We start from the raw sequence: 24,610 nt of genomic DNA, 5'->3' as shown, positions 1-24,610 counted from the left end.
AAGAAGGAGGGGCCAGACTGAGTCAGGCAAGAGGGTGGAAAAAAACAAGGAAGGAAGCTCTCAGTTGGCATGTGTGTGTATGTTTAGTTCTTCTGAATGTTTGTTAGAGGAAAAAATAAGGATTTGGGGATTTCAACACTATTAAAGCCTTTCTAAAGATGGATATGGATGTTCCGGACCCTTCCCATGGGAATATGGGGCTACTGAGAACCTTTGACTCCTCTGAGTTTGGGAGCTGGGAGAAGATAGGCTCGGGCGGATTTGGACAAGTATACAAAGTCCGGCATGTACAGTGGAAAACATGGCTGGCTATCAAGTGCCCTCCCTGCCTTCATGTAGATGACAAGTGAGTGGGACAGCTGTTATTCTGGGATTCATTGTGTGTGGGGGTATGAAGAATGTTGTTTCAAGTATTTAAGCCTAGACTCCATGATATCTGGTTGATATCATCTGTGGGCTTCAGAGTAAGAAGTTGTACTTCTATGTGATTATGAGTTTGATCCTCTATCTAAGGGTGTGAGGTACACTGTGAACTGGGCAGCATGCTTATTCAGCCTTATGTCACGGACTCATGGACATACACTGAGTGTACATGGACATACACTGAGTGTACATTGAGTGGACATACACTGAGTGTACACTGAGTGGACATACACTGAGTGTACAAAACATTAAGAACACCTGCTCCTTCCATTACAGACTGACGAGGTGAAAGCTATGATCCCTTATTGATGTCACTTGTTAAATCCACTTAAAATCAGTGAAGATGAAGGGGAGGAGACAGGTTAAAGAAGGATTTTTAAGTCTTGAAACAATAGACATGGATTGTGTATGTGTGCCATTCAGAGAGTTAATGGGAAAAACAAAAGTTTGAAGTGCCTTTAAACAGAGTATTGTGGTAGGTGCCAGGCACCGGTTTGTGTCAAGAACTGTGACGCTGCTGGGTTTTTCACACTCAACAGTTTCACGTTTGTATCAAAAATGGTCCACCACACAAAGGACATCCAGCCAACTTGACAACTGTGGGAAGCATTGGAGTCAACATGGGCCAGCATCCCTGTGGAACGCTTTTGACACCTTGTAGAGTCCATGTCCCAACGAATTGAGGCTGTTCTGAGGCAAGGAGGGGGGGGGGGGGGGGGGGGGGGGGGGGGGGGGGCAACTCAATATTAGGAAGGTGTAATTAATGTTTGGTATACTAAGCGTAGCTAACGTCTCTCACGAGCAGTTCTTGTCATTGCACTTAAAAAACTTGAGTGTACAACCTAGAAAATGTATTTAGAGATGTGCAAATTATGTCAACACCACACTTCTCTCCTTTGGTCCACCTTCCATCAGACCCCATCAGGTTGCCCTTGCTACCCTCTGAATAGACGAGGGTCCAGATTGGCCGCCAGTAGTTTTGTCGTGGTTTAGAAGGCCAGAAATACAGAATTTTTCAATAATGTAAAAAAAAAGCTAAATTTAAATAAAACAACAAACTGTGGGAAGCATTGGAGTCAACATGGGCCAGCATCCCTGGAGAATGCTTTCAACACCATGTAATCCATGCCCCAAACGAATTGAGACTGCTTTGAAGGCATGCCCTCTTGCGTGGGTGACCAATGACCTTTCACATGTATGCCAACAGCAGGAGGAAACACGAGAGGCCTAGCTCAGCTGTCCCCGTCAGAAGAACATCCTGTCCCCATCCTGTCACCCTACCCTCTTCTTAACGGATGTTTCCACTCCACCATCTTGGATGTAGTATACACCTGAGCCCCCCCTGGAGCCTCAGAGGACTATCAGCTATTCTTTTACTCTCATTATTAGTTTCCTACTTTCTACTTGATTTAAAAATTAACCGGAGTGGATGTGTTTAAAAAATCTGTACAATGTTCTTTCATTCCTTTGGCACAAAAGTTGTTGCTTATGAAATGGTGGCTTTACATTCATCAGCAGTGGAGAATGTTAGTGCATTTGTACATTTTTGGTGTCATATCAAGTTAATGTTTCTAAAGGTGTAAGAGGTTGGGAAGATTGTTCAATAGGCTTATAATGTAGAACACTTTAACCATAATGACCATCTGTCATTTGAGAGCTTTTACAGCTTTGAAGACAATGATTGGATCAGGTTGCGGCTAAACTTAATTTCACTTGAGGCTATATATCCACAGACCGAATGCTGAACTTTCTGCCGTTGAGAACTTGTTGAAGGATTCGTTCACTGTCACAGGCACTTTTAAATGACATTTTAATAATTGAAGGTGATTACAGTGTTATTGGCATTACATTTGCACACAGAATCAGAACTTAAATGTCTCACAGAATGGAATAAATATAAATACAAATGTTAATGTGTGTCTACAGTACTCCTTGGGGGGAGTGTATACCCCAAAAATCAGACTTGTAAATATGTACATTTTGGCAAAGTAAAGCAAATAAGAAGCGTTATGAATGTTACGTGAAATGGACAAGCTTTTTGGGGAGACTGAACGTACTGTATTAGCAAAAGTCTGCGTTTGTAAGTCTTAGGTCAAAACATGGACTGCTTTTTTGAAGGAAAGGCATGGCTGAACACATACTAAAACTTTAAAACATATTGATATGTACATTATTACTTTTTAGTGTAAAAACAACTGTTATAGATATTAGTCTGAAATACACATTCAAATCTTAGATTTCTTGATAAATGTCTATCATAAACACATGCCATTTAGAATGTTTTTAAAATGTCAGCAAAAGGCATAGTACCTTAGGATTGCATAATTACACGTAGCCTGAATAGTATACAAGCCATGCACCATACCCTAATATGTCATTTTTTTGTCATACACATACAGTTGAAGTCGGAAGTTTACATACACTTAGGTTGGAGTCATAAACTCGTTTTTCAACCACTCCAAATTTCTGGGGGTGCTTTCTAACAAACTAGTTTTGGCAAGTCAGTTAGGACATCTACTTTGTGCATGAAACAAGTAATTTTTCCAACAATTGTTTACAGACAGATTATTTAACTTATAATTCACTGTATCACAATTCCAGTGGGTCAGAAGTTTACATACACTAAGTTGACTGTGCCTTTAAACAGCTTGGAAAATTCCATAAAATTATGTCATGGCTTTAGAAGCTTCTGATAGGCTAATTGACATCATTTGAATCAATTGGAGGTGTACCTGTGGATGTATTTCAAGGCCTACCTTCAAACTCAGTGCCTCTTTGCTTGACATCATGGGGAAATCAAAAGAAATCAGCCAAGACCTCAGATTTTTTTTTGTAGACCTCCAAAAGTCTGGTTCATCCTTGGGAGGAATTTCCAAACGCCTGAAGGTACCACGTTCATCTATACAAACAATAGTACGCAAGTATAAACACCATGGGACAACGCAGCCGTCATACCACCACGTTCTGTCTCCTAGAAATGAATGTACTTTGGTGTGAAAAGTGCAGATCAATCCCAGAACAACAACAAAGGACCCTGTGAAGATGCTGGAGGAAACAGGTACAAAAGTATCTATATCCACAGTACAACAAGTCCTATATCGACATAACCCGAAAGGCCGCTCAGCAAGGAAGAAGTCACTGCTCCAAAACCGCCATAAATAAAGCCAGACTACGGTTTGCAACTGCAAATTGGGACAAAGATCGTACTTTTTGGGGAATTGTCCTCTGGTCTGATGAAACTGTTTGGCCATAATGACCATCGTTATGTTTGGAGGAAAAAGGGGGAGGCTTGCAAGCTGAAGAACACCAACCCACCCGTGAAGAACGGCGTGGCAGCATCATGTTGTGGGGGTGCTTTGCTGCAGGAGGGACTGGTGCACTTCACAAAATAGATGGCATCATGAGGAACGAAAATGAAGTGGATGTATTGAAGCAACATGTCAGGAAATTAAAGCTTGTTCAAAAGTCTATCTTCCAAATGGACAATGACCCCAAGCATGCTCCCAAAGTTGTGGCAAAATGGCTTAAGGACAAAAAAGTCAAGGTATTGACCTGCCAAAAATTTGTGGGCAGAACTGAAAAAGCGTGTGTGAGCAAGGAGGCCTACAAACCTGACTCAGTTACACCAGCTCTTACAGGAGGAATGGGCCAAAATTCACCCAACTTATTGTGGGAAGCTCGTGGAAGGCAACCCGACCCGTTTGAGCCAAGTTAAACAATTTAAAGGCAATGCTACCAAATACTAATTGAGTGTATGTAAACTTCTGACCCACTGGGAATGTGATGAAAGAAATAAAAGCTGAAATAAATCATTCTCTCTACTATTATTCTGACATTTCACATTCTTAAAATAAAGTGGTGATCCTAACTGACCTAAGATAAGGAGTTTTTACTTTGATTAAATGTCAGGAATTGTGAAAAACTGAGTTTAAATATATTTGGCTAAGGTGTACGTAAACTTCCGACTTCCGACAGCTAGAAATGGCAGATTTCTCATGGAATATCTACATAGGGGTACAGAGGCCCATTATCAGCAACCATCACTCCTGTGTTAGGTAATCAAAGTTTATCATTTTAAAAGGCTAATTGATCATTAGAAAATCCCTTTTTCAGTTATGTTAGCACAGCTGAAAAAGAAGCATAAAACTGTCCTTCTTACGGAGGTGAAAGCATGAATTTTTACCATTGAAGAGTAGATGGCCAAGTCTCATATTTCATGGCTTTTAGAAGGGGCTCACAAAGCTTGTTTTTCCACAAACTTTTGAATGGTACTGGTTGAATTGCCATTAAAAAATATATATATATTGCAGCAAAATGTCAAATAAAACAATGTACATGTCCATATACTGCCAATCATCACAACAAAAACAGTACTGCCATGTATGAGAAATGCATTTCAGCATATATTTTCCAACACATCATTTTCAAGAATATATCAACAATTGTTTCAGTAAAAGTCTGAAGAATACATCCCAGAAAAAGCAAACAAAATGTGTTGAATGCACAAGCTTCTGAAGCTATGGTATGATACATCCATTGGTGGAAAATTACCCAATTTTCATACTTGAGTATGAGTAAAGATACCAAGAAAATGAAGTGAAAGTCACCCCATAAAATACCACTTGAGTAAAAGTCTAAAAGTATTTGGATTTATACTTAGGTATCAAAAGTAAATGTAATTGCAGAAATATACTTAAGTATCAAAAGTAGAAGTATAAATCATTTCAAATTGCTTATATTAAGCAAACCAGACGGCACAAGTTTCTTGTTTTTTAATTTATGGATAGCCAGGGGCACACTACAACGTGCAGGCATAATTTACAAACAAAGCATTTGTGTTTAGTGAGTCCTCCAGATCAGAGGCAGTAGGGATGACCAGGGATGTTCTCTTGATAAATGCGTGAATTAGACCATTTTTCTACTCTTCAATGGTGAAAATTCATGCTTTCACCTCCGTAAACTTGTCATATAATGCCTGAACTCCAACATGTAGACCTAAAGGATAATTATGAATGTGATTTCATTTGGAAATGACTAACCTTTTAAGTGTGAATGCTCAGGTTAACTTGTACTGAATCACCCTTTAGCAGACACTCACACACATGAATTTGTTGCCTCCTTTAAATTGTTTTATTATGTTACTTCCTATGACCATTTATTTCACTTCTACCCTACTGTTTTTGCAAAACATTTACAAAGGAAAATGTCAGATACACAGCACAAGGAGGAAGTTCTTCAGCTTTACCAATGACAAGCATTGACATCCATCTCCAATCCGTGGTAGCTAGACTCATGGCACCCACTAAACCTGAACTAAAGATGCTATCTGCTCTGAACATCTGAAAAGTACATGAACTGTAATTTGCCTGCCTTCACCCTGCATCCACACACTCCTCTGACTCAAAGCCAGCTTTGTCTGACTGGGTCCCAACTCCCTTCTATGCAGACGATGTTTGGTGGAAACAATAAGAGAAGTTGCAGAACCGGTCTTGCTGGGCTCCTCTCCCTTATAAAAAGGGTCATTGTTTGGTTTTGAAAGGTTTCTGAGCTGAGGAGTTTTCTGGGTAATGCCAGGTGATTATGACTGTCAGCCCCTCTCTTTCCCCCCAAATCTCCTAAATCCACACATTTGCACTGATTTTTAATTCTTGTCAGATTTATTTGATGAGAAAGCTTGCACTTTTATTGAACTTGAATGATTTCATAATTGACACCTCCAAACATGAAGAAATGGCTGCCTTAGAGACAGACTATACTTCATAATTTGATCTGCTTCTACTACTTTTTAAGGTGTTCTCATCAGCATGCTGTTTTGACATTAATGAATCCTTTGTAAACCCAAGTCATTGCTCATTTGTAGTGAAGACATTCCCGTACACACTCATTATTCATGATGATTAAGCAGTTTATCTGAGTTTGTTTTCAAAGGGACCTTTCCTTGAGATCTCTCTATTGAGGTCAGTAGTGATAGGCTACACTGCTCTGTTTGCATCTGCTAGCCTAGCCAGGCTAACACTGATAAAGGTAATAGGAAATTGTGCAAAGGTTGAACAACGTGCACAGAGAACAAGAGGTTTGTTGTGTTCACAACTCCACACAGACCTCTGCTTTGGCCTGGCTCTCTCTGAGGAATGTCATTAAGGCCTAGCATGTCAGAGAGACCGGTTAATGCATGGGGAAAATCATGCATCTCAGTTTGTTGTCTCCTTGTATTCTACTGTGTAACAAAGTTTGAATTTGGGCCAATGGTAAAAGGCATTCCAGATGGTGCTGTTTTAACAAGGCTTAGAATACCTGTCTTAGTAAGATAAGAGAACAGCATTTTATGAATTTGGTGTGAATCGAGGGATGTAGATGGATGGGCAGGTTTATAGGACAGCTAAACCTAAATTCCCTTTACTCTGTACAGTATGAGTTACAGTATGTAGTTCAATCTGAACAGACAGGTATTCAAGGCCTTTCTGCACCACTTGGCGTAATGAAGGATAAGTAAGTAGGTAAGTAAGTTAACAGACCGCTATGTCCTCTGTAGGGAGCGAGCAGAGCTGCTGGAAGAGGCTAAGAAGATGGAGGCGGCTAAGTTTCGCTACATCCTGCCAGTGTATGGGATCTGTGGGGACCCCCAGGGCCTGGTGATGGAGTACATGGAGACAGGCTCCCTGGAGACCCTGCTGGCTGCTGAGCCTCTGCCCTGGGAGCTGCGCTTCAGGATCATCCACGAGACGGCGGTGGGCATGAACTTCCTGCACTGCATGAGCCCACCCCTCCTGCACCTGGACCTAAAACCTGCCAACATCCTACTGGACGCACACTACCACGTCAAGGTGAGAGACGACTTACTTGGTTTGTTCATTTGAGTTCGCACAGGGCGCTGTGTGGGAAGAGCTTGCACATTTGAAACAATTTGTTTCTGAAATACACATTGCATTGGTTCTAAATTGGGATTCTGCCTCCCTGGTGCGGCGGGCAAACTCAACCAAACACTCCTACAGTATTGCTACTGCTTCTGTTACTGTTACTACTGCTACAGGTTCAGAAGATTGGTGGTACACAGAAAATTGCCAAAAACAGTAGAACCAGCTCATCTGCTTCTAAACTATGATTTGACTATTAGATGTTCAATGTTTTTCTAGAAAAAATATTTTAAAAGGAATAGTTTCACCATATTAAAATGACAGTTTAGGTCAAGTAACAGGATTTACAGTACCTTAAAATGTGTGACAGTTTTTATGAAAAAAAATGTACCTTTAAAATGAATCACTAATCACATTGTTATTTTTTAATCTTCAGAAATGACTTTGTCAAAGCAACAAAGTAACTAGGGCTTTACAATGACGGTGAAAACTTGTTGGGTTTAAACGTCTGAATTTAGGCACTTCAGCAAGTCTTTACTGTATATTAAACATCTGATTTATTGAATTTTCCATGTGATCTATACTAAAGGGCACTTCATTTAATATAACAGGATTTTACATTTCAATATTGGTGCACAATTTCTACTTAATATATCAGAGACACAAAAGGCACTTATTTCATGGAACAACCCAAGTATATCAAATCAATACACTGTCTAATGTTAGAAAAGTCAGATTTGACCTTATAGTGAGTATTTACTAAACCTTAGCCCAAATGATGTATCATGACTCTTTAAAACAACAGCCCAAACACAATATTTTAATAGGATTTGCTCAAGGATGAATTTCAGCTGACAGGTATGGAGGGAATCTGTTATTCACTTGAATTTTGCTTTAAATGGCTGTCCTGTTGGACACATATGCTACGGGCAGAAAGGTGTCTCCCGCCCAGCCTTCATCCCACCTGATCTCCAACCTCCCCCTGCATGACTAATGGTTGGAGGTGGAGGAGAAATGGGTGGGAACCTTCCTTCAACCTGTCTGTTTTAATACCTCCATGTAAACACGTAGCCTGGGCCTGTCTTAACAGGCTGAGGTACTCTGCCAACACTGACTGAGTTTGTGTTCGGCTACTCGCCCACACATGTAACTCAAACAGTCAAACAGGGTCTCAACTTCTGACACAAGGGGTAAGGAAAGCACCCTGAGGCTAGGACAGGACATGGCTAGGACAGGACATGGCTGGGAGGCACCCTCAGGCTAGGACAGGCCATGGCTGGGAGGCACCCTCAGGCTAGGACAGGACATGGCTGGGAGGCACCCTCAGGCTAGGACAGGACATGGCTGGGAGGCACCCTCAGGCTAGGACAGGACATGGCTGGGAGGCTCCGTCAGGCTAGGACAGGACATGGCTGGGAGGCTCCGTCAGGCTAGGACAGGACATGGCTGCGAGGCACCCTCAGGCTAGGACAGGACATGGCTGGGAGGCACCCTCAGGCTAGGACAGGACATGGCTGGGAAGCACCCTCAGGCTAGGACAGGACATGGCTGGGAGGCACCGTTAGGCTAGGACAGGACATGGCTGGGAGGCACGGTCAGGCTAGGACAGGACATGTCTGGGAGGCACCGTCAGGCTAGGACAGGACATGGCTGGGAGGCACCGTCAGGCTAGGACAGGACATGGCTGGGAGGCTCCGTCAGGCTAGGACAGGACATGGCTGGGAGGCACCTTCAGTCTAGGACAGGACATGGCTGGGAGGCACCGTCAGGCTAGGACAGGACATGGCTGGGAGGCACCCTCAGTCTAGGACAGGACATGGCTGGGAGGCACCGTCAGGCTAGGACAGGACATGGCTGGGAGGCTCCGTCAGGCTAGGACAGGACATGGCTGGGAGGCACCCTCAGGCTAGAACAGGACGTGACTGCCTCTGACCTCATCATGGCTCTGGATGCATAGAATACAATGAGGGCTCAGCCATCAGCTTGAGGGTACGGTAGTCATAGGTAGCCATGACCATAAGAACAATGGGAAAGGCTGAGAGTTCCAGTGGGTTCTTGTCTTAATAAGATATGTTCTGTATACCCTCATCTCCCCCCTTAGAAATCGGATGTTGGTCTTGTCCTAACAAGCTGTGTTCTGTTCTGTATCTCCCATCTCCCCCTTCAGATATCAGATTTTGGTCTGGCACGATGGAACGGCCTCTCTAGGGTTGATGAAATCAGCCGTGACGGGTTCTGTGGCACCATTGCCTACCTGCCGCCGGAGAGCATCATCGAGAAGGACAGGGTGTCAGAAACCAAGCATGACGTCTACAGGTGAGTGTCTTCGCCTTCACCTCTCTCTGTCCTTGTCTGCCAGAGGGGTGGAACATTGTCTGTTTTTAATGCTTAGTCATGATGTTTGTTTTTTCACTTCTTCCCTCCATTGTTTGTTTTACAATATTTGTTTTAATCAATATGAACCTGAATTGGATTTACACTGAGTTTACAAAACATTAAGAATACCTGCTCTTTCCATGACAGACTGACCAGGTGAAAGCTATGATCCCTTATTGATGTAAATCCACTTCAATCAATGTAGATGAAGGGGAGGAGACAGGTTGAAGAATGATTTTTAATCCTTGAGAACTGAGACATGGATTGTGTATGTGTACCTTTCAGAGGGTTAAGACCAAAGATTGAAGTGCCTTTGAACAGGGTATGGTAGTAGGTGCCAGGCGCACCGGTTTTAGTGTGTCAAGAACTACACCGCTGCTGGGTTTTTCACGCTCAAAATGTTTCCCGTGTGCATCAAGAATGGTCCACCATCCAAAGGACATCCAGCCAACTTGATACAACTGTGGGAAGCATTGGAGTCAACATGGGGTAGAATTCCTGTGGAACGCTATCAACACCTTGTAGAGTCCATGCCCTGACAAATTGAGGCACTTCTGAGGGCAAAAGGGGTGCAACTTAATATTAGAAGGTGTTCCTAATGTTTTGTACACTGTGTATATTAATCAGTTATAGGTTATGCCTGGAAAACCCATAGTGAGTCAGTCATTCAATCATTTATCATTTTTTGACAGTATGCCTTGATACTGAACTGTTGTTATTCCCTTCCTGTTACAGCTTTTCCATAGTCATCTGGGGAATTCTCACACAAAAGAAACCTTACCAAGGTGAGACATGTTGAGCAAATGTATAGATATTCTGTTCTCATGTAAAGACACCTTGTAGTCCTTCAGGGTTTGTCTTATAAAATGAACTCCTAGTATTTCTTAAACTCAACGTTCCGGGACTGCAATTGAGCCCCACAGGGGAGGTGTCATTATACCCATAAAACCTAGCGGTCAAACAGGGAAATGATTCCAATTGTTTTTCTCATGAGGGATTTTAGAAACACTTAAAATAAAGGCTGTGTTTCATGTATGCTTACTCTGGCATGACTTTTTATAACCATGTAAATCTCTCTCGGAGATACCAAAGAAGCCAGGGTGATCTGAGTTGAAGTCCACTGCCTCTGTTTGCTTTGAATTATTGACTGACTGGCTGGTCCCAACGCCATGATAACAAAGAGACCATTAACAGAAGAAAGCCTAAGAGATTTTTTCAGGCCTGGTGTGGGAAACAAACAAAACATCTATACACCTTCCTTATCTGAGCGCACATTAATGATAATAATTAACTGTACATACTAGTGTCAGTCTTACCCAGATTAGTTTATGTTGCTTCTCCATACCTTCAACAGCACACAATCAACACATAATTCATTGATATGATCAAGGATTTCATTTGTATTTAGAGTAATGTGACCTTAGTAGACCTTATGGACTGAGGTATCATATGAACAGTAGAGAATTGAATGAAGTGTACCAATTTGTCTTATGTCTTGTGTTGATTGGAAACATATGTCCTCTATTTCCTCCAGGGGAGAACAACATCCTGCAGATCATGGTGAAGGTGGTAAGAGGGGTGCGCCCTGACCTCAATGTTGTGCCCCGGAGTCGACCCCAGGCCTGCACGGGGTTCCTGTGCCTCATGCAACGCTGCTGGGCCCCCTCACCTGACACCAGACCCAGCTTCCAGGGTGAGTAGAGACCAAATGGGGCCTATGCCTCTAAAGGGTGGGTGTGTGTGTCTCAAAGCAGTAAGAACCCAATTAAACTGAGTTACACAACATCATGATGTACCGTGGCCAGCTTTCTGAAAGGGTGAAAATCAAACCAAGGGATGCTATTCTGTACACCGAACCAAACCTGACCTTTGTTGTTTTCTGTCTGCAGAAATCACATCAGAAACCGAGGAGCTGTGTTCTAAACCCCAAGAGGAGTCCAAGACCCAAACTCCTGAGCTCGAGAATAACCCCTGCCATGGACTACCCACTGACAAGGTATAACCTCTACACTTCTATTCCCCTGCATTCTTCCTCTGTTATTTCTTCTTATTTCTTCTTCTCTCTGACATGCCATGCTACATAGTATTCTGCCAGTCTTCTTTGTTGTTCTTCTGTAATGTAATTAGAAAACCCTCTGGTTTGTCAGAATGTGTGAGTGCCTATTTTTGAGATTGCTTTCCTGTGCACTGGACCTGTTATTGTTTCCATAATACATACACAGTCAATGTTTGATCCTGACAAACAGTTTCCTCATGAAATAAGAATGCTGTCCAGCAGCATTGTTTAACTTGGTTAACTCTGTTGTGACACATTCTGTGTTTGGTGCTCAATATACGTGACAAACTGACCGACACCCGTTTACCAAATATGACAGAATTTACAGGTGTTATTGTGCAATGTGTGAAGATGATATACTGGTGATGATAAACAGTCGGAGAAAGGCATGAAGACTGAGTTTGAGAGAAACTATTGAAAGGCCCAGTGCAGTCAAAAATGTGATTTCTCTGTGTGTTTTATATATACTTCCACACTATGAGGTTGGAATAATGCTGTGAAATTGTGAAAATTATGATAATGCAGAAACCGGTCAGGCCCAAATCAGCCATGCTGCCAGAGAAAGACTACAGCCTATCAGAGCTGCTGAGCCAGGTGGACTCTGGGATATCTCGGAGCTTTGACCGTGTGACAGAGGACTGCTGTCCCAGCAAAGACAACACCAGCAAGAGACTGTCAGGGATCTCCTCTGTAGACTCTGCCTTCTCCTCTCAAGACTCCATCACCCTCTCCTTTGAGAAAGAGAATAGCTGTGGTAAGACTGGCTGATATGGTGATTGTAGTCAATACATTGTGGCATTGTCCATGGTTTTCTTTAACAGATGACAGGAATTCTTATTTGTCAGGGTCATATATCCTACATATAAGTAATACAGTTCTGAATGACTTCTGGAGCATGTGGAGTGTCTCATTAACTTTCAGACAGGTTCTTTGTCGTTTTGGCCCTGAGTCTATACTGTATCTTCTATCTCCTTGTTGTTTAGACTCAGGGGAGGTGCAGAGGAGGAAGCTGAGCGACGCCATCCGTACCAAAGACATGTCCAAGCTGATGAAGATCCTGCAGCCTCAGGACGTGGACCTCTTATTGGAGGGCGGCTGCAGCCTGCTCCACCACGCTGTCACACAGGCCAACGAGGAGGCCATCAAGTTTCTGCTCCTCAACCACGCCAACACCAACCTGGCCAACGCTCGCGGCTCCACCCCACTCCACCTGGCTACCGAGATGCACCTGAAGGGCCTGGCCGAGCTACTGCTGGGCCGTCGGAGCACCAACGCCAACGCTCGGGACGAGGACCAATACACGGCCCTGCACTGTGCTGCTCAGAACGGGGACGAGGCCATCACCCGCCTGCTGCTGGACCGCGGCGCCTCCATCAATGAGACGGACACCCAGGGACGTACACCTGCACACATTGCCTGTCAGCATGGCCAAGAGAACGTGGTCAGGGTGCTGCTGAGCCGAGGTGCAGACGTCCACGTGAAGGGCAGAGATGACTGGACGGCACTTCACCTGGCTGCCTGGCAGGGCCACCTGGGCATTGCCAAACTGCTGGTGAAGCAGGCTGGAGCGGATGTAGATGGGCAGACCACTGACGGGCGAACGCCGCTGCACCTGGCCTCCCAAAGGGGGCAGTACAGGGTGGCAAGGATCCTGATAGAGCTGGGGGCAGATGTCCACGTGACCTCCATGGGCTTCCACACCCCCCTGCACGTGGCGGCTGAGACAGGCCACACCAGCACCTCCCGCCTCCTGGTCAAGCACAATGCAGACATCCAGGCCCGGACTGACCAGGGTCTTACCGCCCTCCACCTCGCTGCCCAACGCGGCCACTTGCCCACAGTGAAGATGCTGATGGAGGAAGGGGCAGACCCCTACTGCACCAATCAGACCCTGCGTACCCCCTGCCACCTGGCGGCAGAAGGGGGCCACTGTGAGGTCTTCAAAGAGCTTCTGGTCCACTGCCCTGAGGCTATTAGTCTGTCAGACGAACAGGGCCTCACCCCTATGCACCTGGCTGTGAGGGGAGGCTATACAGATATCACCAGCATGCTTCTGGCCCAGGGGGTGGAACTATCACCGGAAGTACCACAGGACTCCATCTCCCAACATACACAAGAGTTACAACAGGACTCCATACCCCTGCCACAGGATGTACCACAGGACTCCTTCCCCCAGGACACCCTGCATCCAACAGCAGAGGACTGCCCAAAGCTCCTGGCTCGTAGGCCTAGCCAGTTGGCCTTGCGGCTCCAGAGAAAGGTTGTAATCTTGAAACTGACGGAGCGCGAGGGTAACGAATGTCCAGAGTCCTCCGCTGAGAGGAGGGAGTCACCCAGTGACTGGATTGTACAGAACTGTCCTTGAATTGAAAACAGTCAAGGGTATCTTCTATTCCCTTCCCCATTGATGTGATGGCAGAAGTGTCCAAGCTAAAGAGACCAGCTGTTGTATTGTGATTTGTTTTTTGTACATAGTATATTTGATTGATTGTGTGTTATTATTATGTCCGTCTTTGATTGATCATTCATTGCCAGATGTTATGATTATTTGGTGCTTTGGGCCTCTCAAAGCCCCTGTTATCTTACTTGGTATCTTGTCAGGGAAGGAATGCTTTAATGTAAATACACTGTATATAGAACAATGAGATCTTTTGGATCATCATTTACTTTTTTCCTTTCATGTTAAATATAGACTCCATGTCACGTTTTTCCCCTTAATAGTGTAACTTTTCTACTTTGCATATGCACAGTCGTACATTCATTGCCTTCTGTACAGTAAGAGAATGTTGACATCTGTGGAATGCTCATTTGTTTTTTCATTTCCCATCTACCCATCTACTCTAGCTGGTATGTTCATCCTGTCCATAAGTTATATTCTCTAATAAAACAAGTGTCAGTACGTGTGTGTGTGTGTTGTGAGTGTACCCATGTGCGCCTGTGAATGACATCTTCAATGCCAGGCAGAATGGGCATGTCTCTATCTGCAGCCAGCTTTGTTCTTATCTGTGCCTCCTGCCTATCCCCCAGACCCCACAGAGCATGCTCAACTTGGCACCAGCCATGGGAACTGCCCTCGGGGGGGATCACATTCCAGGCAGGTGGGAGGGGGGTGGAGTGAAGAGGGGGGAACATGTCTGCTTTTCCAGGCTGTTGGCTCATTCCACAGACCACTTAAACTCCTAAACCTCACTCTCCTTAACCAACATGCCATTGTTGACGCTTGCAGGGCTGGTCCTCTTGAGGAGTCGTATCCCGAGTCTGAAGCCCTCCTGAGCTGAGCCCTGGTGAGCCTTGTAATTGCCCTGTTTTTACAGCTCATGTTTGCGGAGTCCCACAAATTTGATTGGTGAGTTTTGTGTAATCAGAGGCCTTGTTTTGTGTATCTCACCTGTTGCCAAGTGATCCTTAGTGGTGAGGAAGATCATGTGCTGCCATTACTCAATCTTCCCTCGATTATCATGTCATTCCTTCACTGTACCCTTTCTACATACTGTACACAGTAGCTTGTTATTCAAGTACACTCCCTCTACTTGCACTGTGCCCACCCTTATAGTGTTTGATGAAAAAGTAAGTAGAGAACATTTTAAATGTATTTGACTCTTTAAATCTCTCATGGGAATAACAAACACTGCTTTGACACATTTCTCCCTCGTAGTGATGCTCATCTCTACTTCATCTTTTGATTGTGTCAAGATGATTCATATTATGTTAATGTGCAGAAAATGTTCCTTCTGATCCTTGGGCCTCCAGCAGTCGTTGCATGCAGGCCTCTAGGTCCTCCTGGTCCAGGGAGTGATCCAGAGTGGAGGAAACTGACCCCTTCCTGAACCTTGCTGGGCTGGACAACATCCCCTGTGGCACCGGAACACTCAGCCCCAGCCTGCTGGCTGGGTTCAGCCTCCAGCTCAGTGGAATATCTTCCTAGCCTCTTCTAGGGAGGTGACTGCAGGCAGGGAAATGTCCCCTAACCCCTGCTGGGGCCAGTGACCTGGGTCAGAGGGCCCTGGGAGACTTTTGCAGCTCTGAGGCTATGGCTCTGAAGCTGTGACAGAGAGCTGCTGGAGTCTACCTGGAAGGGACCTGCTCCAGCCTGAGGCCAGTGGGGGCTTGTTGGGGCTCTGTGGAGAAAATAGGATACATCCTAGCATCTGTGGATCCTCCTGTGTAGGACCAGGGGACCCCAGCCTATTAGGCCATCCTATAGGACTCAGGTCTCCACTGTGCGGCATGCTGGTCTTGGTGTAGCTGGTGCTGAGGCAGCCAGTAAGTAGCACTGCGCATGTACTGCACAGACACCTGCTGGGCCTGGGGACCAGAATGAGATCGGTGGCCAGGTTGGCCCCTAGGTCCTCCCTGTCCCTGTCTGTGGGTAGTACACCTAGGGAGGACTGTGGAGCCAGATCCCCTTGGTCTGCTGAGGCCACATGTATGGAGCCTGCATCTGCATGATAGTGGTGTCCTGCATGGCTGAGGAGCTCATTTGTCTCATGTTAAATACTAGACCGTGACGAATATGGAATGCCAACAAAGGTTCTCCCTGAATTTGCAGCACATTTTTGTTACCAAGCAAGTTACTTTCACTTGAATTACTACCAATTAGGTTCAAGAGATAGCTAGGTCTCACCTGGAGGTCCATTATTCTGATAAGGGAAAAACAAATTAATTTGAAGGTGGCAGGTAGCCTAGTGGTTAGAGCGTTGGACTAGTAGCCGAAAGGTTGCAAGACCGAATCCCCGAGCTGACAAGGTAAAAATCTGTCGTTCTGCCCCTGAACACCTGTTCCTAGGCAGTCATTGAAAATAAAAATTGTTCTTTACTGACTTTTCTAGTTAAATAAAGGTTAAAACGTTTTTTTTTAAATGGAGCGAGTAGATTCACTATTTAGTTTTTTTGTGACTCAAATGATTTCTGAACATTCTGTCTGCTATTATTCCTGTGGAAACCAAGTTCTATTGATTCTTTTGATATTGTAGGACTAAATGTTTTTCATTATGAATCATAATTTCTAATAGTAGTCTGATCCATCCTAAGGTGAATAACTATACTGTATTTAATTGGAAACGACAGTTATTGTCTGCCCTCTCTGTGTAGTCATTTGGCTAGCCTGGCCTTTTCCTGTCAGGACTTCCTCCCTGGAAGACGCTAGTACAGGTTGTGCTCATCTGGATGCTACAACAGGGCCTTTTTGTGAGGAGTCATACCTCAATGGCAGGAGACCCATCCCCAAACACTTCACTGAGTCGAACGGCTGAAGTGACGCAAGCCCCGTATTTGTAATATCATTAGACATAACTCTGACGAAATCTGTGAACGTATTGTAATGTTTTCTGAATTGTGTAACTACCTTAATTCTGCTGGACCTTGGTGCCTTGGCATCAGATAATGGGGATCCATAATAAATACCAATACAAACTCTAGTCAGTTTGTTACACTGAAGATTGTTATTCATACTAACATTGCTGATATACAGTAGACTGAACTGCTTCTGAATTCAAATATACCAAATAAAGAGTGATTTCGGAAAGCAATCAATTTAAACAGCGTTAACATAACAGTAGCCTAACATCTTTACAAACTCACAAGCTGGCTTCTCAGAGCTAAAACGATCACATGATCACTGCAAGCTTTTTTAGCCTGACAGAACTGGTCTAACCAGATCTGAGCTGGTGTCTCTGGTTGTGAACAAGCAGCAACCTGTAGACTAGAGATCGCCTTGGGGTTACAATGTGGGTGCACTGAGGCAGTGATGATGAATTCCTGTAGATTTAATGGCTGAATATGTAGATGCTAGAAGCACCGTGTTGCACTCATGAAAAGTTACTAATTGACAGAGTTGAGAGGCAGAGAGAGAAGGGGGTTCATGTCCAGTGAATTGAAAAGATAAACGTGGTTATTTATTTCCTGCGGTGGATAAACAAACATGTTACTGTGTATCTTATTATTGATGTACATATTTTCAATCAGTTTAACATTATTTACAGACTAAAATAGTACAATATTTTGCTTCTGTAGTTGTATGCCCACATTTGATGTACAGAGCATTTGGAAAGTATTTAGACCCCTTGACTTTATTCACATTTTGTTACGTTACAGCCTCATTCTAAAATGGATTAAATCGTTTTTTTTTCTCCCTCATCAATCTACACACTACCCCATAATGACAATGACTTTTAAAAAAAAATTTTTTGCATGTGTATTAAAAATAAAAAATGGAAATATCACATTTACATAAGTATTCAGACCCTTTACTCAGTACTTTGTTGAAACGTCTTTGACAGCTATTACAGCCTCGAGTCTTCTTGGGTATGAGGCTACAAGCTTGGCACACCTCTATTTGGGGAGTTTCTCCCATTCCTCTCTGCAGATTCTCTCAAGCTCTTTCAGGTTGAATGGGGAGCGTCGCTGCACAGCTATTTTCAGGTCTCTACAGAGATGTTTGAGCTCTGGCTGGGCCACTCAAGGACATTCAGGGACTTGCACTGTGTGTAGATTGCTGAGGATTATTGTTTATTTTATCCATTTTAGAATAAGGCTGTAAAGTAACACAATGTGGAAAAAGTCATGGGGGCAGAATACTTTCCAAAGGCACTGTATGTCTGCATAGGTCATTTGAGTTGTTAATCCTCTTCCAAACCAAGTGCTTCAACATAGTGAATGAGATCCATTTGGTGAGCTGGTTACATGACTAGTTACATGACTAGTTACATGACTTACCCCCTAATAGGCCTATTGAGAAGAAAATCAAAATGTCCAGTTTACCCCACGTTATTGAGGTCATAAGAGACTTTGTTCAGATTGTGTAGCTGTAGCACTTTCTCTGACCACGAGGGGGCACTGTTAACCTATCTTTAAAATGTGATGTCCATGTTTTTTAAAAATATTTGATTTAACTAGGCAAGTCAGTTAAGAACAAATTCCTATTTTTAATGACGGCCCAGGAACAGTGGGTTAACTGCCTGTTCAGGGGCAGAACGACAGATTTGTACCTTGTCAGCTCAGGGATTTGAACTTGCAACCTTTCGGTTACTAGTCCAACACTAACACTCTAACCACTAGGCTACCCTGCCGCCACTTTGTCTTAATATATTAACCACTAGGCTACCTTGCCGCCATGTTTGTCTTAATATATTATTTATAGAGAGAACATTAGCATAATGGTACATTTGTTATGGTTGAAAACCTACCCGATTACACCCGTTCCCTGAATCTACAACTGTTTATGTTTTAGTCCCTATTATATAGGTAAAGGGGATAGCTACTGAACAAGCAATTCAACATCAATCTGATTTTATTAGATTTTAATGGGGAAAGTGCAGATCTATTTTGATCAAGCAGAATCATTCAGAAAAACGGCTCTTTATTCTGGTGCCAAATTGGAGGTGCTGTGTTATCATGATGCAGGCATAAGATGAAACACTCGAACAAGCTGGTGCATGTCACGTTTTAATGACCGTTGTCAACATGCCCTGAAATATATACAGTTGCAGGCTGCAGTGAATCAACATAGGTTGCATTGTTTTAGAGGAACAATATGTTGTAAACAGTTTTCTACTGGAAAAACACGTCTCTGTGGACCTGATGAACCATTAAGCCACATTCAATCATTGAACTGCAGTGGATCTCTGCATATGAAGGTCCATGTGTTTTGCCATTAGACTTGAGTCAATTAGTCAAATGAAAACGGCTTAGGAATACATTCAGGTGACGCTCCTGTAGTAATTCCCATTATATACACCACCTCATGGGGGCTAATGACATTGATACCGCTGTGTGGTAATGTGGCCATAATAGCCCTGATGAGGTGTAGTAGGTCATAAATATTGTCATGGCTTCATGGTCAGGATGAACGGAGATCACCAGTGGCAGGGTATGGTAGGAGGCCTAACAGAGGCCAGGGTATAGTGGGAGGCCTAACAGGAGGCCAGGGTATAGTGGGAGGCCTAACAGAGGCCAGGGTATAGTGGGAGGCCTAACAGGAGGCCAGGGTATAGTGGGAGGCCTAACAGAGGAGGCCAGGGTATAGTGGGAGGTCTAACAGAGGAGGCCAGGGTATAGTGGGAGGCCTAACAGAGGAGGCCAGGGTATAGTGGGAGGCCTAACAGAGGAGGCCAGGGTATAGTGGGAGGCCTAACAGAGGAGGCCAGGGTATAGTGGGAGGCCTAACAGAGGAGGCCAGGGTATAGTGGGAGGCCTAACAGAGGAGGCCAGGGTATAGTGGCAGGCCTAACAGAGGAGGCCAGGGTATAGTGGGAGGCCTAACAGCGGAGGCCAGGGTATAGTGGGAGGCCTAAAGGAGAAGGCCAGGGTATAGAGGGAGGCCTAACAGAGGAGGCCAAGGTATAGTGGGAGGCCTAACAGAGGAGGCCAGGGTATAGAGGGAGGCCTAACAGAGGAGGCCAGGGTATAGAGGGAGGCCTAACAGAGGAGGCCAGGGTATAGTGGGAGGCCTAACAGAGGAGGCCAGAGTATAGAGGGAGGCCTAACAGAGGAGGCCAAGGTGTAGTGGGAGGCCTAACAGAGGAGGCCAAGGTGTAGTGGGAGGCCTAACAGAGGAGGCCAAGGTGTAGTGGGAGGCCTAACAGAGGAGGCCAGAGATATAATCACTGCTTGTCAAGGAGATCAGAAATTCACAGCACCACTCCATAATGGAACACAAGGCCCTCTTTTATATACTACTTATGTTATGCAGCTCTTTGTCTTCCAGTATTTCCCAGCAGTGCTGGGGGCTGATACAAGTGTAATTGCATGTCATTGTAGGGTCGTAAATGGAGATGTTTTCCCAGTGGGAGTGGGAGAAACATGCATTATGGATTGTAAATCCACACCAACCCAGACTGTCCTTTCTAAAATTATTAAGTTCTCTCAACAGAGGAAGCTACCTTGCTGGAATCCCAAATGCATTTCAATGAACTCAAACGGGCATAGATCACCTGGGTAGGATGATATTCCTCCTGTTTATAATGTTTGAACAAATGAGGTCCATATTGCTCTAAATTATTCATAGAGCCGTTCACAAAGGTTCAATTTGGGAGACTTGAACACAGCACTAATTTGGCTCCACCTAATGTTCTCACTATTGCCCCCTATCTTTGAAAAACACAAATATAAAAATGTTCCGAAATTGACTAACTTACCCAAATTGATCCACATGGACCAAAGCGAGTTTGGTTAAAAGCATTTATCCTCTGATAACCTCCGTTGACAATTACAAACACTGCCTGACCAAAAGTATGCGGACACCTGCTCGTTGAACGTCTCATTCCAAATCATGGGAATTAATATGGAGTTGGTCCACCTTTGCTGCTATAACAGCCTCCACTCTTCTGGGAAGGCCTTCCACTAGTTGGAACATTGCTGCGGGGACTTGCTTCCATTCAGCCACAAGACCATGTTGGGTGATTAGGCCTGGCTCGAAGTCGGCGTTCCAATTCATCCCAAAGATTTCCGATGGGGTTGAGGTCAGGACTCTGTGTAGGCCAGTCAAGTTCTTCCACACTGATCTCGACAACCCATTTCTGGACAGATCTTGCTTTGTGCACGGGGGCAATGTCATGCTGACCATTATTCCTCCTCCACTGAACTTTATAGTTGGCACTATGCATTGTGGCAGTTAGCTTTCTCTTGGCATCCCCCAAACCCAGATTTGTTCGTCGGACTGCCAGATGGTGAAGCATGATTCATCGCTCAAGAGAATGTGTTTCCACTGCTCCAGAGTCCACTGGAAGTGAGCTTTACACCACTCCAGCTGATGCTTGGCATTACTCATGGTGATCTTAGGCTTGTGTTCGGCTGCTCGGCCATGGATAAGAAGAGCAGTTCTTGTGCTGATGTTGCTTCTAAAGGCAATTTGGAACTCAGCAGTGAATGTTGCATCCGAGGACAGTACATTTTTATGCACTATGTGCTTCAGCACTGGGTGGTCCTGTTGTGAGCTTGTGTAGCCTATGCTGAGCCGTTGTTGCTCCTAGACGTTTCCACTTCACAATAAAGCACTTACAGTTGACCGGGGCAGCTCTAGCAGGGCAGAAATTGACTTATTGGAAAAGTGGTATCCTGTGACGGTGCCACGTTGAAAGTCACTGAGCTCTTCAGTAAGGCCATTCTACTGCCAATGTTTGTGTATGGAGATTGCATGGCTGTGTGCTCGATTTTATACACCTGTCAGCAATTGGTGTGGATGAAATAGCCGAATCCACTAATTTGAAGGCGTGTCCACATACTTTTGTATATATTGTGTATCTTAGACACTTCACCAGAAACAACAGCTCCTTGGGCTGTATTATCTCTCGATGCAGAAAACGCTTTTGATAGACTACAATGGTCATATCTCTAGTCTGCTCTTGGAACATATGGGAATTGGCTTCAATTTCATTCATATGATTAAAATACTGTATGTCAATCCCTCAGCCATACTTGTAACAGGCAATATCAGCTCTGCTCCATTCAGAATCACTAGATGCAGCAGACAAGGAGATCCAGTCTGGCCTCTGCTATTCTTATTATCCATGGAACATCTGGCCCAGACATTGAAAGAAATAACACCAATTTCTCTCAAATCTACTGATAATTTCATATCATTATATGCAGATGATATTTTATGAAATCTAGACAATGTATCGCAATCGCTCCCAAACGCATTGAAGATCATCAATAAATTCAGCTTCATCTCAAATTAGAAGATGTATCTAACCAAATCAGCCCTACTGCCTCTCTCTCTCAAGGCCCCGATGGAGGACTCCATCTCTACTTATGGAATCCCAATCGTTTCCCATTTTAAATATTTGGGAGTGGATATATTTCCTTCTCTAGATAAAACAATTGCCAGAACCTTTAACAGAACGCTGAAATCAATTTAATCCGACCTCAGTTGATGGAATAATATCCCAGTTGCTTTAACCGGCAGAATATCTATTGTCAAAATGAATATATTGCCACGGCGTTCAGTGCTTCCCATGGCTCCCCCTTCTGGCTGTTGGGATAAAATTAATTGTGCGTTTCAACAATTATATGGCAAAGTAAATTATTCCGGATAAAGGTGTAGGAGGACTATCTGTACCAAACTTTAAATTGTATTTCCAGGCTCTAGCATTTCGTCCCATCCTAAATTGGTTTAGACATGATTATTTTGCCCCCTGGCTGAGTATAGAGAAAAATAAGGTGTCTCCTATTGCCCTGGAAGAGGTGGTCTTCACTGATATATGCCTTAAACAATGTAGTAAGTTACGCTTTAGTCCTATTATTGCTCACACAATTTTCTCACACAATTTATATTTATAAACAATGTAACTGGGAATCAAAATGGCCCATACTCCAATATTTCACAATAATGCCTCTGGAGGATGGCCCTTTTCACCCCCCAATGGTCCACATGTTGAATCCGTACCCTTACTGATATCATGGACAGTAAGTGTTTGAAAGATACCTACACATTACCAGGAAACTTTTTTCTATATACAATTTAGGTCAGCTATGGAGTACTTTGGGAAACCCTACTACCAAACATCCAATGATGGGATTTATAAATAAATGATCTGGTCGTCCGAAAGGACTGATCTCTATAATATATTAACTTTTGGAAAGGTTATATTCTGAGCCAGCCATTAAAATAAGTATGGTCTACAGATCTAATTGAATCTGAACCACGCTTTAACTGCAACATAATATCGAAAATATGGCCTTGTCATCCCGTAATCCAAACCATCAATTTATCAATTCACAGAGTGTAATTAACACCAATGAAACATTTTACAATGAAATTGGCCCCAACTCCCAAGTGTTCACTGTGTTCCCTAAATCAAGTAGGCACCTTCCTTTTATATGATGTGGGAGTGCCCTGCAGTTAAATGCTTCTTGGGCAAAGTTACAAAATTGTGTTCTGACGTTCTGTTGTGTGGTTATCAGGGGACGTTTACCAGTTACTCAGGGATTTCTCTGCATGCAGCATGCCAATCACCCTGCTCTCTGCCAATCAATGGAATGCCTGAAATGCTTCCGTGTCAGGCGTTGTTGGTGTCCAGCGGGATAGCTGTTATTGTTATCAGATTGATTTGGCGTAGGTTACGGCCAGACAGTAGCCTGTGTGAACCGTTCAATTTGAGAACTTCAGAACTGTTGTGTACATTCTCTCATTTATGATCTATTGAGGTAATTAAAAATATTTTATACAAGGTGTGTCAATGTTAAATTGTTTACCACGATGACGTAATCCTGTGGTTGAAATTCATCCCTCAAAACAACAGCATACTGTAATTGATGCATTTTTGCAAATGAAATGTATTTTCCATGTAGATTCCAGGTCAAATTACGTTGAAACAACGTTGATTCAACCAGTTTGTGCCCAGTGGAAACTGACCACAGGAGTTAACATAACGGCACAAACTTTCTGGGACCAATAGTGCTTAGCGATTAACAGATCATTATAAAACAAATTGGTAACTAATTGACGACAGACATCGGTTAAATTATTCAGATTTTTCCCTGAGTTTAATGTGCAGTTTTTCTAGAGATAAATCTGATCACGTCCGAACTGTGCATATAGTAGTGGGTTCTAGTTTCCAACAGGCCAATGTTCTACATACACTACATGTGTATGTGGACACCTGCTCTCGCACCCTATATAATTATTTTTGATCATACATGATGTTCCAACTCTTCCATGTGTTCCACTGTTTTGATGTTTCTTCAATATACCCATACCAAAGTGTACGGGGTTAAATTATGACAAATTCATTTAAAAGGGGAATCTAGAGCTCGAATAATGATGATTCGAGATAACACGTCGATATAGATGTTATGCTTTGTTTCAAAAGTATGTAATTTATTATATATGAAGAACGATTTGTATTGAATTTATATTGATATAATAACCCACCCCCTGATTTACAAGTGGTTCGTTCCCGAA

The 24,610-nt window shown here is 43.7% G+C and overlaps 1 protein-coding gene across 1 annotated transcript; it reads left to right on the top strand.

The window, feature by feature from the left end:
• On the top strand, nt 1–14,605 carry LOC110533655 (receptor-interacting serine/threonine-protein kinase 4). The gene is made up of 8 exons (XM_036990075.1): nt 1–346; nt 6,956–7,247; nt 9,445–9,593; nt 10,389–10,438; nt 11,188–11,346; nt 11,543–11,649; nt 12,235–12,463; nt 12,693–14,605. The coding sequence occupies exons 1-8, from the start codon at nt 159–161 to the stop codon at nt 14,072–14,074; spliced, it is 2,556 nt and encodes an 851-aa protein (XP_036845970.1). The 5' UTR covers nt 1–158; the 3' UTR covers nt 14,075–14,605.
• The last annotated feature ends 10,005 nt before the right edge of the window (nt 14,606–24,610 follow it).

Source organism: Oncorhynchus mykiss, chromosome 10 (genome assembly GCF_013265735.2).
Source record: "Oncorhynchus mykiss isolate Arlee chromosome 10, USDA_OmykA_1.1, whole genome shotgun sequence".
Lineage (NCBI taxonomy): Eukaryota > Metazoa > Chordata > Actinopteri > Salmoniformes > Salmonidae > Oncorhynchus > Oncorhynchus mykiss.
The sequence above is the reverse complement of the archived record's forward strand: the minus strand, read 5'-3'. Positions and strand labels throughout refer to the sequence as shown.